At 50.6% G+C, this 13,780-nt stretch overlaps 1 protein-coding gene across 2 annotated transcripts in view; it reads right to left on the bottom strand.

Annotated features, from left to right (window-relative positions):
• Positions 1-13,780, bottom strand: part of POU2F3 (POU class 2 homeobox 3) — a 100,474-nt gene that overhangs the window by 33,733 nt on the left and 52,961 nt on the right. For both annotated transcript variants that reach the window (XM_035009142.1, XM_035009141.1), the window contains exon 5: positions 11,271-11,305. In XM_035009142.1, the coding sequence (XP_034865033.1) occupies positions 11,271-11,305 (35 nt within the window). The remainder of the gene's footprint in view (positions 1-11,270; positions 11,306-13,780) is intronic.

Below are 13,780 nucleotides of genomic sequence, written 5' to 3'. Positions count from 1 at the left end.
CTCGTGCTCTCTTTCTCTCTCAAATAAATAAATATAATCTTTAAGTTAAAAAAAAAGATTCAGTCTAATACTCCTTTAAATAGCAGGCTCTCTTGGTGAAGAAAATAAGATTTAGTTTACAAAACTTCAACTTATGGGCATATCAGGAAACCACCCTCTTAGGTATAGTGAGGTAGTGAGACAGGCCTGTGTTTACCTGGCACAGACCAAGTCTGGCCTATTTTTCTTATTGTTGCTCCAGTAATGGGCTGAGTCAGGTCCCAGGGCACAAGGAAAAAGCCTCAGAGGAAGGCCAGCAGTTGGGGAAATCTGAGCAGAACTGCCATCTGGAATAAGGTGAAGAAGCCCAGGCTTCCAGACCCCTGTTACTGCAAGAGCACCAATAACTCAAGTCTGTCGAGCATTTACCGTGTCCCAGATACTCTCCATTCAAAATCTCATTGAATCCTCCCCTTGACAATGCTCTAAGGTTCATGCTATTATTTCCCCCATTTTACAGAGGCAGAAACTGAGGCTGAGAGTGAAGTGACCAGAGGACACAGAGCCTCTTGGTAGAGCCAAGATGAGAATCCAGGTCTGTGTGATGCCAGAGCTGGACCTCTGACCAGCACGCTGTCATCTGTGAGCCTCGAACCAGGGACACCCTGCAGCAGTCCACACCAGAAGAATCTGGGTGCCAGCCCAGGAGAGGAGCCGCCAAGAAACAAAAACAAAACAGGATGAACCAAGGATCCTTGGGGGTTGCGAGCCAAGGGGATTTTAGTGGCCACACAGGGCAGAGGAGCTTGACGTGCACCCAAGCAGCAGAGGTCCAGGGAACTATGGGCACAGTGTGGGCAGCTGCGATTAGCAGAACCAGCTGGATCTGGAGACAGCAGACCAGCGCTGAAGACAGTGCCTATTGGCAAGGAGACACTGCATCAAGGTAAACTGAATATGCCCTGGCTCGACCACTTCCCTGCAAGTCACTTCACCATTTTAGGGAACTGAACCCTGAGCCCTGGGAGCGGCCTTCAAAGCCATTCTCGGGGCTGGACCCGGAGAAGGAAGTTTGAGATGGAAAAGTGTATTTTCAGCTGCAGCTGTGAGTCTGGGAGAAGTAAACTCCTGGTTACTAGAGCTGCCTTGACAGCCCTCTGACTCGGGGGCAGAGAGAAAGCCAGGTCCCACCCCCTGCCCTGCAGGCACATACCCAGGCAAACACTCCTCTCCCTGCACCCTTCTCACGCACAGGCCCAGGGAGGGGGTGCTTCTCGTGGGGCCAGGGGAACCCTCTGGGTGGGAACCCTTCTTTACCCCACCCTTTACCTGGCACCCTTCCCTGAGCCTGCAGATGCTATCTCTGCCATCCTAGCTGGCAAGCCGTGGCTGTGAGAGGTCTGCAGGAGCCGGTATGAGTGAGAAGGTTCTGGAAAGGTGGAAAAGTACTGTACGCGTGTCAAACGAGGGGCTCTGGGTAACGTGAGGTCATGTCTCACCCACAGGAGCGTGCTCTCTCTCTCTCTCTCTCTCTCTCGCAGTCTGGTAGTCAGAGAGACCTATTGTGTATCCGAGCTCCACCTTGGGTAACTTACTTCACCTCTGAGTTATAGTTTCCCCAGCTATCTAATGGGAATAATAATGCTCACCTCACCAGGCTGTCGTAAGAATTAAGTAATAGCGAATAGGATATAACTCTATGTAAAGTGCCTGGAGCATTCCATCATCCTCGGTTTGAATCCTGGCTCTAAGCAAGGCCCTTGACCTTTCTGAGACCCAGTTTGCCCATCTGTAAAATAGCATAAAAGCTACTGCTCTGGGTTGCTGGCAGGTTTAAATGAGATACTACTTATGAAGGACTCAACCCAGCGTGCTCATTGAGAGGGCTCGGGAAATGGTATTGGCTTCTTCTGTGATGGGGGCCAAATCCGGCTTCCCTTTCAACCCAGCTACTCCAAAAAGACTCCTGCGTGAGAGGGGGAAGGGCTGGCCCTTCACCGGAGTCTGCATCCACCAAAGACAACTCACTGAAAGCTCCAAGGGAAGTCCACCTCTGTATCCCTGCAGAATCAGGGAGAGGGTCCGGATGCTGGCCTCGGTGCCTGGCATCCTTGCTGCTCTCCATCCCACACCTGCGCAGAGAGGAAGAGTCCATCTCCATGCCCCGTCTAGATGCATCCAGCCAGTGCTGGAGCCAGGACCCCAGAGGGGCTTTGCGGTGGTGGTGGCGCAATCTGGTAACCCGGACTGTACGAGGGACAGGCCTCCTGAGAATCCACAGCTGCTCCTGCACTCCTATCTCCTCCTCCCTGCCCTGCTCTCAACAAGGCTCGGTCCATCCAATACTGGGGCTGATGCCCGGGGCCACAAACGCCAAGCAGCTGACATCTGAGCCTCGAGCCAAAGAGCCAAGCATGGCTGGCAAAGGAAGACAAAGTCCCACCTCTCCAAAAGCAAAGACACTTATCAGGGGCTTCCCACCCAACCCTGGGGTGGGTGGGAGGCCTAGCTTGCGAGCTCAGGGGTCGCAGAAAAAAAATTACCATTCTAGTAGCATCTGCAGCTCATCTAAACTGGGGCGAGCCCAGCTCAGCAGCCACACAGGGAGAGAAGAGGACGAGAAAATTATGGGTTCGTCAGAAAGTAATAGGAGCTAATGTTTATTGGTCGATTACCGTATGTCAGAGACTATGCTGAGTTATATATCTCAGCTGTAATTAATCCTTACGACATGCCTAGGAAGGAGAAACTCTCACTGGTGTCAGCTTCGGATGAGGAATAGAAGCACAATACAACTGGGTCAGCCCTGCTGTCTGATGCCTCCCCCAAGACAAGTAGGGCTGTGGAGGGGCCTCCTGGAGTCCGGCGGGCTGGCTTTCAACTCGCCTCTGGACGGTGTGACTGTAGGAAATTCTTTAACCACTCAGCGCCTCGGTTTCCTTATCTATAGACCTGGAATGACCCCATCTGCCTCACAGGGTTGCCAGAAGTATTTAATGGAATACTGGATATTTGGCATTATAATAATAGCTAATAATGCATTTTGCACTCAGGGCCTGCACACAGGCAGGATCCAGTAAATACGATTATTGTTATATTATCTTGACCAGTGGGGAAATCCCTCTGGAGAAAGGAGTCATTTAATCTTACCCGTCACCTCCTGCCTAAAAATTAATTCTGCAGCACATCTAGCTAAGCCATTCGATGAGCCCAGCTTAACCCCTGTTCCGGCAGCCCTGGCTGACATAGCCCTTGTCCTGATATTTTTAGGAATTTCTCAGACCTGTCTCCCTCACTGGATAGCAAGTATGTTCTCCGAGGGTGGAGGCCGCGTGTGTTCTTTCTGGGGCGCCTCCTTCCACTGCTGGGGAGCCTCTGTTTTCCACTACCTTGTATTTCTACACAGCCACGGGTAAATCTTGCTCTCCTGGTGGAAGGGACCTGTCCCCCTGGTGGGTCAGCTGTCCTTACTGGGGATGATGGCCAACCTGGAAATCGTTTTCGTTTCTTTCTTTCTTTTTTTTTTTTTAAGATTTTATTTATTTGTCAGAGAGCGAGAGAACACAAGCAGGGGGAGCAGTAGAGGGAGAGGGAGAAGCAGGCTCTCCACTGAACAGGGAGCCTGATGTGGGGCTCCATCCCAGGACCCTGGGATCATGACCTGAGCCAAAGGCAGACCTTAACCAACTGAGCCACCCAGGTGCCCCTGAAAATCATTTTCTGAAACCCGTGGGGTGGTTTTTCTGGCTAATGGGGAGGCTTGATTTGCATTTACTGGGCAGAGAGCAGGCATTCCAGACCTGCTGCAATGCAGAAGGGCATATTGAACAAGAAACACTTATGTTCCGGGCAACTTTCATTCAACTTCCAAATGCCCCACTGGACATCTGTGTCAGTGAGTAGCCTGCCTATAATCATGGGAGCCTAGAACCCAATGCATTTTTTTTATAGGGGCACCAAGTATCTTTTGCCTACTTTTAATAGGCACTGGCTTTTTTCCGGGGGTGCCATTTTCTGTGTAAATTGAGGAAAGATTTCTATCTTATTTTGTTTGGACCTTTATGCAGAGTTAACATTTTGGAAAACCATGGTTTTTGAGCTGCCAATAGAACATGCCATTATCAGTCTGTGTTTGTGTCTGTCATCTGAGCACTAGGCATGCTACTGGCCCAGTGAACCTTCCTGGGGAGTGTGCCCAAGGATTTCCTTGTTGAAATATCTATTATTTTATTCTAAATTCTTTTTCATTCTTTTATTCAAATCAGAGCAACCTGTGGATGTTTGTGTTTTCTATAAATTCCATTCTAGGAGATTCAGGGGGCTTTCTAGAATCCTCGTTCCAAGGGACATTGGGTCTGACAAGGCTGAGAACCACAGTTTTAGAAGTAAGTGGGTGTTTGGGGGTTGGTCCCTTCTGGTCCCTCTGTTCAGAACTGCCTGTTGGCTAGCAGGGGACTTTAAGGTCTGTCCTCCCCCAGATCTACACCTGTGCCTGGCCGCTGTATTTAATTCTGAAGTAAGGTCTTTGGAAGCCCACTGTAGCCCTTGCATCAAAATCATGTCCCCAGCACAGTTCCGTCAGGCTCCCGGATCTGATTTTCAATTGCTTTGGCACCTCAGAGGGGAAAAAAACGAAGGATGTTCTGTATCAACACTTGAGGTTGGGCAAAATGCAGTTTGCAGACTCCTCATCTTCTTCTGTCTCTTAGCCTGCCCCCGCACCCCCGTAATCCTGTCTCTACTCGGAAGCGTGGAAGCAGAAGCTGGGGGCCCCGCAGAGGGAAACCAGCCTCAGAGGACCGACAGCCTTGCCATCCTTAATTCCCACTCCCGCCCCCAGGGTCCTACGGGGAGATGTCAGAGCTTCCCTCTGGCTCATTACCCTGACCCATGCCTGGCAATGTGTGCCTGCCCAGCTTTCTGAGACCTGCAGAACCAGCCCCATTGGCATTAATATTACAGTGCAGGGGACCTCCCTCTCTTTCGCTGCCTCCTCCGCTGTGTTTTCTTCCCCACTGGCAGGGAGCTCCTGTGGGCAGGACCCATGTTCTAGTCCCCTCTGACTCCTCACTACCCAGCGAAGCACAGGTCCGTGGTACGAAATGGCTGAACTTGGTCATTCAGTTCCTTACCTTGCCGCCTGGTGCTCAGCCGTTCCGGTGCCGGCTCTCCCGAGGCTGCTCCCTGAGCTCCCAGGGGCGAGCGCTGAGTAGGCTGTCCCGGCAGACCCTCCCTTGCCAGCTCGAGAGCCTGCTCTGGCCTGGCCTGTGGTTCTCCTCCTGGGCCTCCCTGGAGAAGCCTCACCATCATTCTGGACCCTCAGAGACCTTTCCTTGGGCTGAATTTTGTTGCTTTTAGAGAAGATGCCTCACTGAGCCAATTAAACAGTACAAATCAACACATACTGGGAGCAGCCAGAGAACCAGGGTGGTTCACGCTCAAGAAAACAGTGAAGGAAAATCCCATCCAATTTAAAGCTAAATGTTATATGGGGGCACGCTGGGGTATCTGCTCTTGGCTGGCTGGCATGGGAGAATCATCTATTGGTGCAGGTGAGCTGAGAAAGCTATCAAGCCTAGGACGGAGAGAAAACCCCAGGTCACTGATTCTCAGCTTTGGTGGCAAGAAGCTTAGGGACAAGGACAACCGCCAACTTGTGTCAGATATCCTTCTGGCCTCAGAGAACTTTTGGAGTCTTCTAGCAAAATGGCACTCAACAACATATGTGGAAACATTGCTCTGCTCTGTCTGGTGGAAACTTGTGGCCCGGGGGGAGCGAGGGATTCAGAAGTCACCAGGACAGAAGAGCGTGAGGCTCCCCAGGGGCGCACCTGTCACTCTGAACTGTCCAAGCCCCCTGAAGCCAATTCTATCTTCCAAGGTCCTTCTGAAGCTAGCTGTTGGTCCAAAGAGCAGGGAAGGGAGGTGAAGAGCTGTCCCCTGGGCTCCTGAACTCACTGACAGGGCACCCAGCCCTGCTACCCTCTCGGACGAGTCCTTCTCCTCTCTTAGGCTACCCTTTCCAGTGGGTCCTCTGTCTGCATTCTGTCTTTTCTGTCTCCTCTGCTGATGGCATTTCCTATCCCTCCCCAAGCCCACACCCACCGAGGTCTCCCCGGTCTTCCAAAGCCTTCCTTTTACAGTGTCTCCACTTTAGGCCAACGCCCCACCCCTTTGTCACCTCATGAGCACATCTCCCTCATTTCCTTAACTCCGACTTGCCCCCCCGCCTGCAGCAATCTGGCATCTGCTTTCAGCACAGACACCAGATGAGGACGTCGCTGCTCGTCTCACTGCCAAGCCAGAAACCGTGTTCAGGCTTGGGGCTCTACAATACCTCTGCAGTCCTTGACTGTGGCTCTCCCCAGCGCCATGAAAATCTCTCCTTTGTGGGGGTGGTTTTCCTCCCCCAACCCCCACCCCCATCCCTTTAACCACGTCTTCTTCATCCCGTCTACAGGCACCCACTCCTCAGCCTGTCCCACATGTGATTCTTCTGCAGGTCTTCCCAGCGTCCCCATCCCATTCTGCACACCATCTCTAGGGGGCCTCCCTCCCTCCCACCATTTCAGTTAACACGATGCAATGGTGACTCCCTGTTAGGCGTCCTGACCTGTCCCCCGGACTCCAGATCCCGATATTTCACTGTACTGGTACTTATAGCCTTCCAGCTTCTTCCATCGTCTGGACATACTTGTTCTACCTTCTGGCTTCTTGGGCTCTGCTTGCAGTCCCTCCAATGCTTAGCATCCCAAATCAGAAATCTAAGAATCGTGCTGGACCCTTCCCATTCCTTTGCCATCTCGTCCAACCTGTTGCCAAAATCCTCTTGAGCTTATCTCAGAGCTCTCTCTCAAATCTGAGCCTCTCCATGCATACTGACACGGTCATAAACATAGCGAATACGTACACAGTTCCTAGGTTCTAGACACTTGTCTAAAAGGCACACGCCCTCTCATTTGACCTTTGCAACAACCCTGTGAGATAGGTACCATTAGTTTCCCCATTTCCCAGATGAGGAGAGTGAGGAACATAGAAGGGGAGGAATTTTCCAAGGCCACACGATCATGATTCCAGCCCAGGCAGTCTGCCTCTGTGCTCGTGTGCTTGACCTCTTTGCTATAATGCCTCTCCTGAGCTTTGCCCGTTTCTTCATACAACAGCATTCCATCAGGCCTCTCCTTCATCCTTCCTTCCCTCCTCACCCACACGCCCTCTAATGCCCTTCCATTAAATGAAACTAGTCACGCTAGAAAACGCCTAATGGCTCCCTACTGCCCACAGGGGAAAATCCTTTGGTGTGCATTCAAAGTTCTTCACAACGTGGCCCGACCCCCAACTCCTGCTTCCCCTGCCTCATCTCCCCCCATGTTCATCTTCTCACACTTACCCTGAAGCCACGCCCTTTCTCAAGGGAGCCCTCACACTCACTGGCTCCTATGCCTGGAATACTCTCGCCGCCCTTCTCAGCCAGCCAAATCCCTTACACTTCCCCTGCCCCCCACTTCAGACACCATCTCTTTGGTGACGTCCTCAGGCAGGTACCCAGGAGCTCAGCGCTACCCGTCTCTCATGGAATTCACTGAGCAGTTTTGCAATTTATCTTCTTACTCCTGACACACCCTCTCCAGCGCTTCGGAATGACTAAACATTCAAAGAATGAATGATGGGCCCCAAATCCAGCCAGCTGCGTCCTTCTGCCTCTGCCCCTACATTCCAAACGATTCTTTTCACGGGATCACACAAAATCATAAAGACTGGAAAGACATCATGGGACTTATTTTCCCCCACTCTCTCCAGCTCAGGGTGAAGAAATGGACACTCTCTTCCCTATTTCTCTTCGAAGAAAAAAGTGAAAGGAGAGTGGAAGTCGAACCAACCAGTCTGAATAGGTCATGAAAGAAATAAGGGAACCTAACAGACAGATTGCGGGAGCCTGAGAGATCACCCCATGCAAACTTCTTCATTTTATCCGAGAGGAAACTGAGGGCCAGGAAGATGGAGAGGTTTGTCTAAGGACAACGGCTAGTGAGAGGTAGAGAAACAGCATTGGTACCAGGACGCCTGCCTCCCCATCCGGGGATCTGGGCTTATCCTGTTGCCCCTCCACTTTCTTATCCTTCCCAGGGACGGCAGGGTAGCCCTGCCTCTGGGTCCCTGGGTCGTCCCACAGTTCTCCAAACAGGCTCAGGCTGCTTTCCTGGGACCAGGAAGCTAACAGGCTCAGCGTGAAACTTCCTGATGAGCCAGTGTCCCTTGCTCATGCAACTGTAGGACTGTTTAGCCAGTATCTGGCTACAACTCCCGATTGCACCAACTGGCTTGAGGCTTTCCAACTGGGGCTTCACCGAGGGCAGAGGCTCATCCTTTGCTCTCCGGTGTCTGTCAACCCCTTCCCTGTGCCATACCAGGCTGCTCCTCACAACCACCCTTTCTTCCCTTCCCCACACCCTCTGCCTCCCATTTCCTCCCAGTTAGTCACAGTGAGGTCACACTCAGCCCCTGGCTCCCAGCCGCTCCCTGAGCACGGTGTGTGTGCCGGGAGCGGAGAGTGGAGAGACTATAGAGGAGGATGCAGCAGGCCATCAAGGGAAAGATGGGCTCTGGAGTCCAAGAGATGTGGGTTCGAATCCTGGTTCTGCCAGGTGGCCAATTATGTGACCTTCGGCACATTAGTTCATCTCCCAAATCCTTTGCCAAAAAAAGGTGGGGCTGCCTGGGAGGCGCCTTCCTCGCCTGTCGAATGGGGATAGTAACCCTTGGTCTATAGTGAGAATTCAATGAGATAAAGTGCCCAAAGCCCCTTCCACAGAGCTTGGCAGGCAGTGAATGTTGGTTTACTTCCCTCCCTGTGAAGTGTGGAGGGATGATGGTCAACGCAGTGGCTCGAGAAAGCCTGGGTGCCCACCTGTAGGTCTGCAGGCGAGCTGGTATGAACGTGAACCTGTGGGTGTCCGTGTTGGATGGCACTGAGGGATAGAGTGACTGGTCGCAGGGAGGAGCCATGGGCGGCGGCGGGGGGTGGGTGGGTGGGATGGATGTGGATGCGCGTGAGCAGAGGAGTGCTCTGGCCTAAGAGTGTAAAGGAGTGTGACCTGGCTGAGCCTCTTTCTCCAAAATTCTCCCCTTCTTGAAAGGAAAGATCTGTCATGTCTGTTCTTGTCAGTAATGAGAAATCCAAAAACCCTTTCCAGGGGAGGGAGGAGGGAACAGCCCACCCCATGGGGCTCAGCTAAGTGAAGCAAATTCAAGCGAGGCCCACTCCTGGAAGAAGCCAGCATGCTTTCTCCCGACTGTTGGAGACACCACACCCCAAAAGATGTTCAAAGGGCCAGGGACCTCTCTGGATGCTGCCTAGGGCCAGAGGGGCTGCCCCCAGTCTTGTCCCAAGCACAAGGGTTTCTCAAGCTCCCAAAAGATCACATAGGCAGTTCAACCCACCAGGCCTGTGGAGCAGGCCACCTCCGGACTGGGCTGGTGTGGTCACATCTTGGTGTGGAATGGGCTCCTCCCTGTGCATCTTCTCCAAGGGCCAGGGACAGTGAAAGGTGGGTCCCAGGCTGCCATCCTGCCTCCTCAGGGTGGAAAGCACAGGGCCCCATCCCAACCTGCTTAGGATTCTCCTTCAGGATCACAGAATCCTGGGGAATTTCCTCCATCCTCCCGCCCTGCAAGCAAACCTGGCAAAACTATCCCTGAGAGAAGACTCTGTCTCATATGCAAAGACGATGGGTGAGAAGCTGACTCTACTGTCTCTTTCCCTTGGTGGCTGTTCCGGTGTTTAACGACCATGTTGGTGGCAAGTCCTAAGTCTGAAGCCTCTCTCTACTTTAGGCCTCGCGTACAGAGAGAGTAGTTTGCCTCCACTCGTTAGACGACTTCCACAGTGAACAAAATGCAGAACGCCTGAGAGGTTTTGGCTTGGGACTCCAGATTATTGCTCTCTCTGACCATGAAGGATATACCCAGAAAGTACCCAGCCCTTTAGGAAACGTTAGTAGTGACTTCAAATCACTGTATAGATAAAGGAGTCTGATCTCCAGTCCCACCTCAGACTGTCATCTAAACTAGGACGCAGAATATCAGAGCAAGAAGGAACCCGTGATCCTCCAATGCACCCCCACATCAGGATTTTCTGCCCTTCCACCGCACTCTTCTCTGCCTGACAGAGTCCTACTCACCTTTTAGAGCTAGTTCAAATATTACCTCCTCCATGAAGCCTGCCCTGAGCTCCCAGGAAGAATGAACTCTTTCCATTTCTGTTTGACACCATGCTTTCTACACACCTCTAGTAAAGCAGGGTTGCGAGTGTATTAGAATTATTCCCCGAGGAGTCTCTCTCTCTCCTCCCTCTCCTTTTATCTCTCTCTTGCACTCTCCATGCTAGACTATAAGCTGCAGCAGGGCAGAGAGCATGTCTTAATTTTCTTTGTATTCCCACACCTGCCATAGTGTATATGCCCCACCCCACCCCCGGCCAAATTTAGGAAATCAATTAATTTTTCAGCTGAGAAAACTCAGACCACCTTAGCTTTCCTCCCACCAACATACCCTCCCACATCTGCTCTGGCATCATGCCCTGTGCGAGCCCTCTCCCCCCGGCTTCCCGCCAGCCTGATCTCAAGGGGGAAAGTCCTCTCCCTCTGCTCCATCCTTCCCTTCACATCTGTCCATCCCGCACTCTGTCCAACACCATCTGCCCCCACCTGAAGCCCTCCCAGACTAACTCGAACCCCACACGACTCGGTTTTCTTCAAAGGCGCCAAGCTTGTGTCTACACTGTCCCACGGAGCCAGGTTATACACTTTGTCCTGGGCTCTCTTGTTCTGTTCCTCCTGTTTGTCCCCTATCTTCCCCTTTCAATCGGGAGTTCCCTGAGGGTCTCAGGTCCTCCATCCTTGGTACCTCCATACATTCCTCTCTGAACAATTGGTCCACGCAGACCGACTCACCCAAGAGGCAACTCGGACTAAACGCCGTGACGGGAAGAGAGCTGTGGTTTTAGATTCTGCACCACATCAGGCAAGTACTTAGTCCTAAATAAGTGCTCCAGGTGTCAGTACTCTTTTGAGGGGATAGTGGGGACCCCAGCGTTGGCTTGTTGACTGGGGAGGGGCTGGGCACAAAGGCCCTTGATAGGCCCCTGAAAGCTACTGAGCCTATGAATAAACACCCTCAAACTTGACATAATCTTCTTTATATCTCCCGCACCTGGCGTAGTCTAAGTGGCCGCCCCCTGCCCCTGCCCCTCAATATTTATAGAATAAAGGTTGCTTTCTGAAAGACCTTACCTGCCTGTTGAAATCTAGGCCATTTCGATCATTTCCTGAAAGAGATAAAAACGAAAGTATGAGTTGTTAGTGGGATTGGGACGGACTGAAGGTTAGAGGGAAATGGCAATGTGGGGGAGGAGCTTGTCTAGATTTTGAAAAAGAACACCCGCTTCCCCTGTGGCCAGGCTCTTCCTACTTATCCTGTTTCCCGGAGAGGTCTTTGGAAAATCTCCTCCAGGGTGGTGGATAACCAGGAAGAGTGACTTGTCCGAGGTCACACAGAGTCACCCGGGATGGAACTTGACATCCCGGAGCGTGCTTTCTGTGGCACTCCCTCAGACAGATAACAAGCTGTCGTGGCTAAGCAAGGGATGACCGGCCACCTAACACGGCTGCCCCATCCTGGTCCTCCTGGGGACATGACACCTAAGTCATGTCAGATAGACAGGTGTCTGTCCTTGCTTTCTCCCCTCTGGCTTTCATTTCTTGTCTGTTCATCTCTTTCCTTTTATAACGGAACAAGTTATGGTGGGATAAGTAAATGTGTGCTTAATAGAGAAAAATATTTGTTATAGAGAAGTATAAAGTAGCAGAAAAATCACTCTGCCGAGGGGCAGCTATAATTCATATTTTTGTATATGTTATCATCTTTTTTTATGTTTGTTTTTCCTCATTGATATTCACCACCCTGTATAAATTTTACCCCGCTTTTCCCAGTGAACATCATTAATATTTCCCCTCTACTATTAAGAGGCACCATAAATCTTTTATTTCTCCAATGCTTGTAAACATCGTTTTTAATGGTTCCCTAATATTCCATTCTGGGGACCGTAGTTTGCTTAAATATACACCTATTGTTAGGGGGACTTGCTTCTATTGTTAGCTATAATAAGGTTTCCTTTTCCTATAATTATCTATGGCAGTGGAGCGCCTGGGTGGCTCAGTCGTTAAGCGTCTGCCTTCGGCTCAGGTCATGATCCCAAGGTCCTGGGATTGAGCCTGCATCGGGCTCCCTGCTCAGTGGGGAGCCTGCTTCCCTTCTCCCTCTGCCGCTCCCACTGCTTGTGCTCTCTCCCTCTCTCTCTGTCAAATAAATAAATAAAATCTTTAAAAAAAAAAAACCAAACCCCCAAAACCCCCACCAAACTATGGCAGGAGCCACCAAACATGCTTCCTTTATGCGCCATGGTTGGCTGGCTCTGTAACAGCAAGGACAATGACTACTTACTAAATACCATACATTCAGGGCATAGCACTGGGCTTAGTACATAACAGGGGTTCAAAATATACTGGTTGAATGAAAGAATAAATGGACAAGTGAAAGAATTCAGAACTTTCAATCAGAAAATTCTTCTGCTTTTCATTGGCTCTTCAATAACTTTGGAATAAAGTCTCCATCCCTTAGCACAACACACAAATCCCCATATGACTGTCCCTCAGGATCCCACCTCGCTCCCTCCCAAGCACCCTGAGCTCAGGTGCAAACATACCAAGCCTGTCCTGTCTCCACACTTGCCCGGAGTTGGTTAGCCTTGCTCCACTCTGGACCCCAGGAGACCTCGCTGCCCCTGCATGGCACATCATGGGACTCCTTTTCTGCGCGCTTCTCTCCTGCTAGTCTATGAGTTCCATGAAAATGGGGACATGACTTCCATTCTCAATGGCTACCACGGTTCCTAACATAGTGCAGTGTCTCAAGAAATGCCTGGTAGAAGAATGAATGGGACCTAAGAGAATCCTCTGGAGTTTTAACTTAAACCCCTTGCCCTGCTCTGTTCTAAATGAGCATGGGGAAGCGTGCCCTTTCCTCTATGGTTGTGAGGGCATCTCCTCCAGCAACTAGGGCAGCAAGATGAGAGCAGAGGATGAAGAGGGATGGGGTCCTGAGAAGGGCATACGGGGAGATATGGAGTGACCTCTGTATAGCAGCCTGATTTTGAGATCAGTGAAGATAATACATAAAATCTGCAAGGAGAGCTAAAGGTAGGAAGGGCCCACAATCTGAAAGCAGTTGCACATAGACAGATAGACTTAAAGGCAAAATTGCTTTTACCTTTTTTTTCAATTGAGGTGTAACTGACATATAACATTATATTAGTTTCAGGTGTACCGCATGATTCAACATTTGTATACATTGTGAACACGCTGATCATCACAATAAGTCTAGCAAACATTCATCACTACACATAGTTACACGTTTTTTTTCTTCTGATGATAATTTTTAAGATCCACTCTCTCAGCAACTTTCAAATATGCAATCCAGTTTTATTAACTACAGTCACCATGCTGTTCATTACATCCCCAGGACTTATTGTATTTTATAACTGGAAGTTTTGGCGCCCTTTACCCATTTCACCTATCCCCACCCCTCAGCTCTCGCAACCACCAATCTGTTCTCTGTATCTATGAGCTTGGCTTTTGTTTTTGTTTGTTTGTTTGTTTGCTTGCTTGCTTTTGAAATTTCACATATAAATGAGATCATATGGTATTTGTCTTTCTCTGCCTGATTTATTTCCCTTAGCATAATG

Source organism: Mirounga leonina, unplaced genomic scaffold (assembly GCF_011800145.1).
Source record: "Mirounga leonina isolate KUSES-001 unplaced genomic scaffold, KU_Mleo_1.0 Mir_153, whole genome shotgun sequence".
Classification (NCBI taxonomy): domain Eukaryota; kingdom Metazoa; phylum Chordata; class Mammalia; order Carnivora; family Phocidae; genus Mirounga; species Mirounga leonina.
Note: the sequence above shows the minus strand (reverse complement) of the source record. Positions and strands in the feature narration are given on the sequence as shown.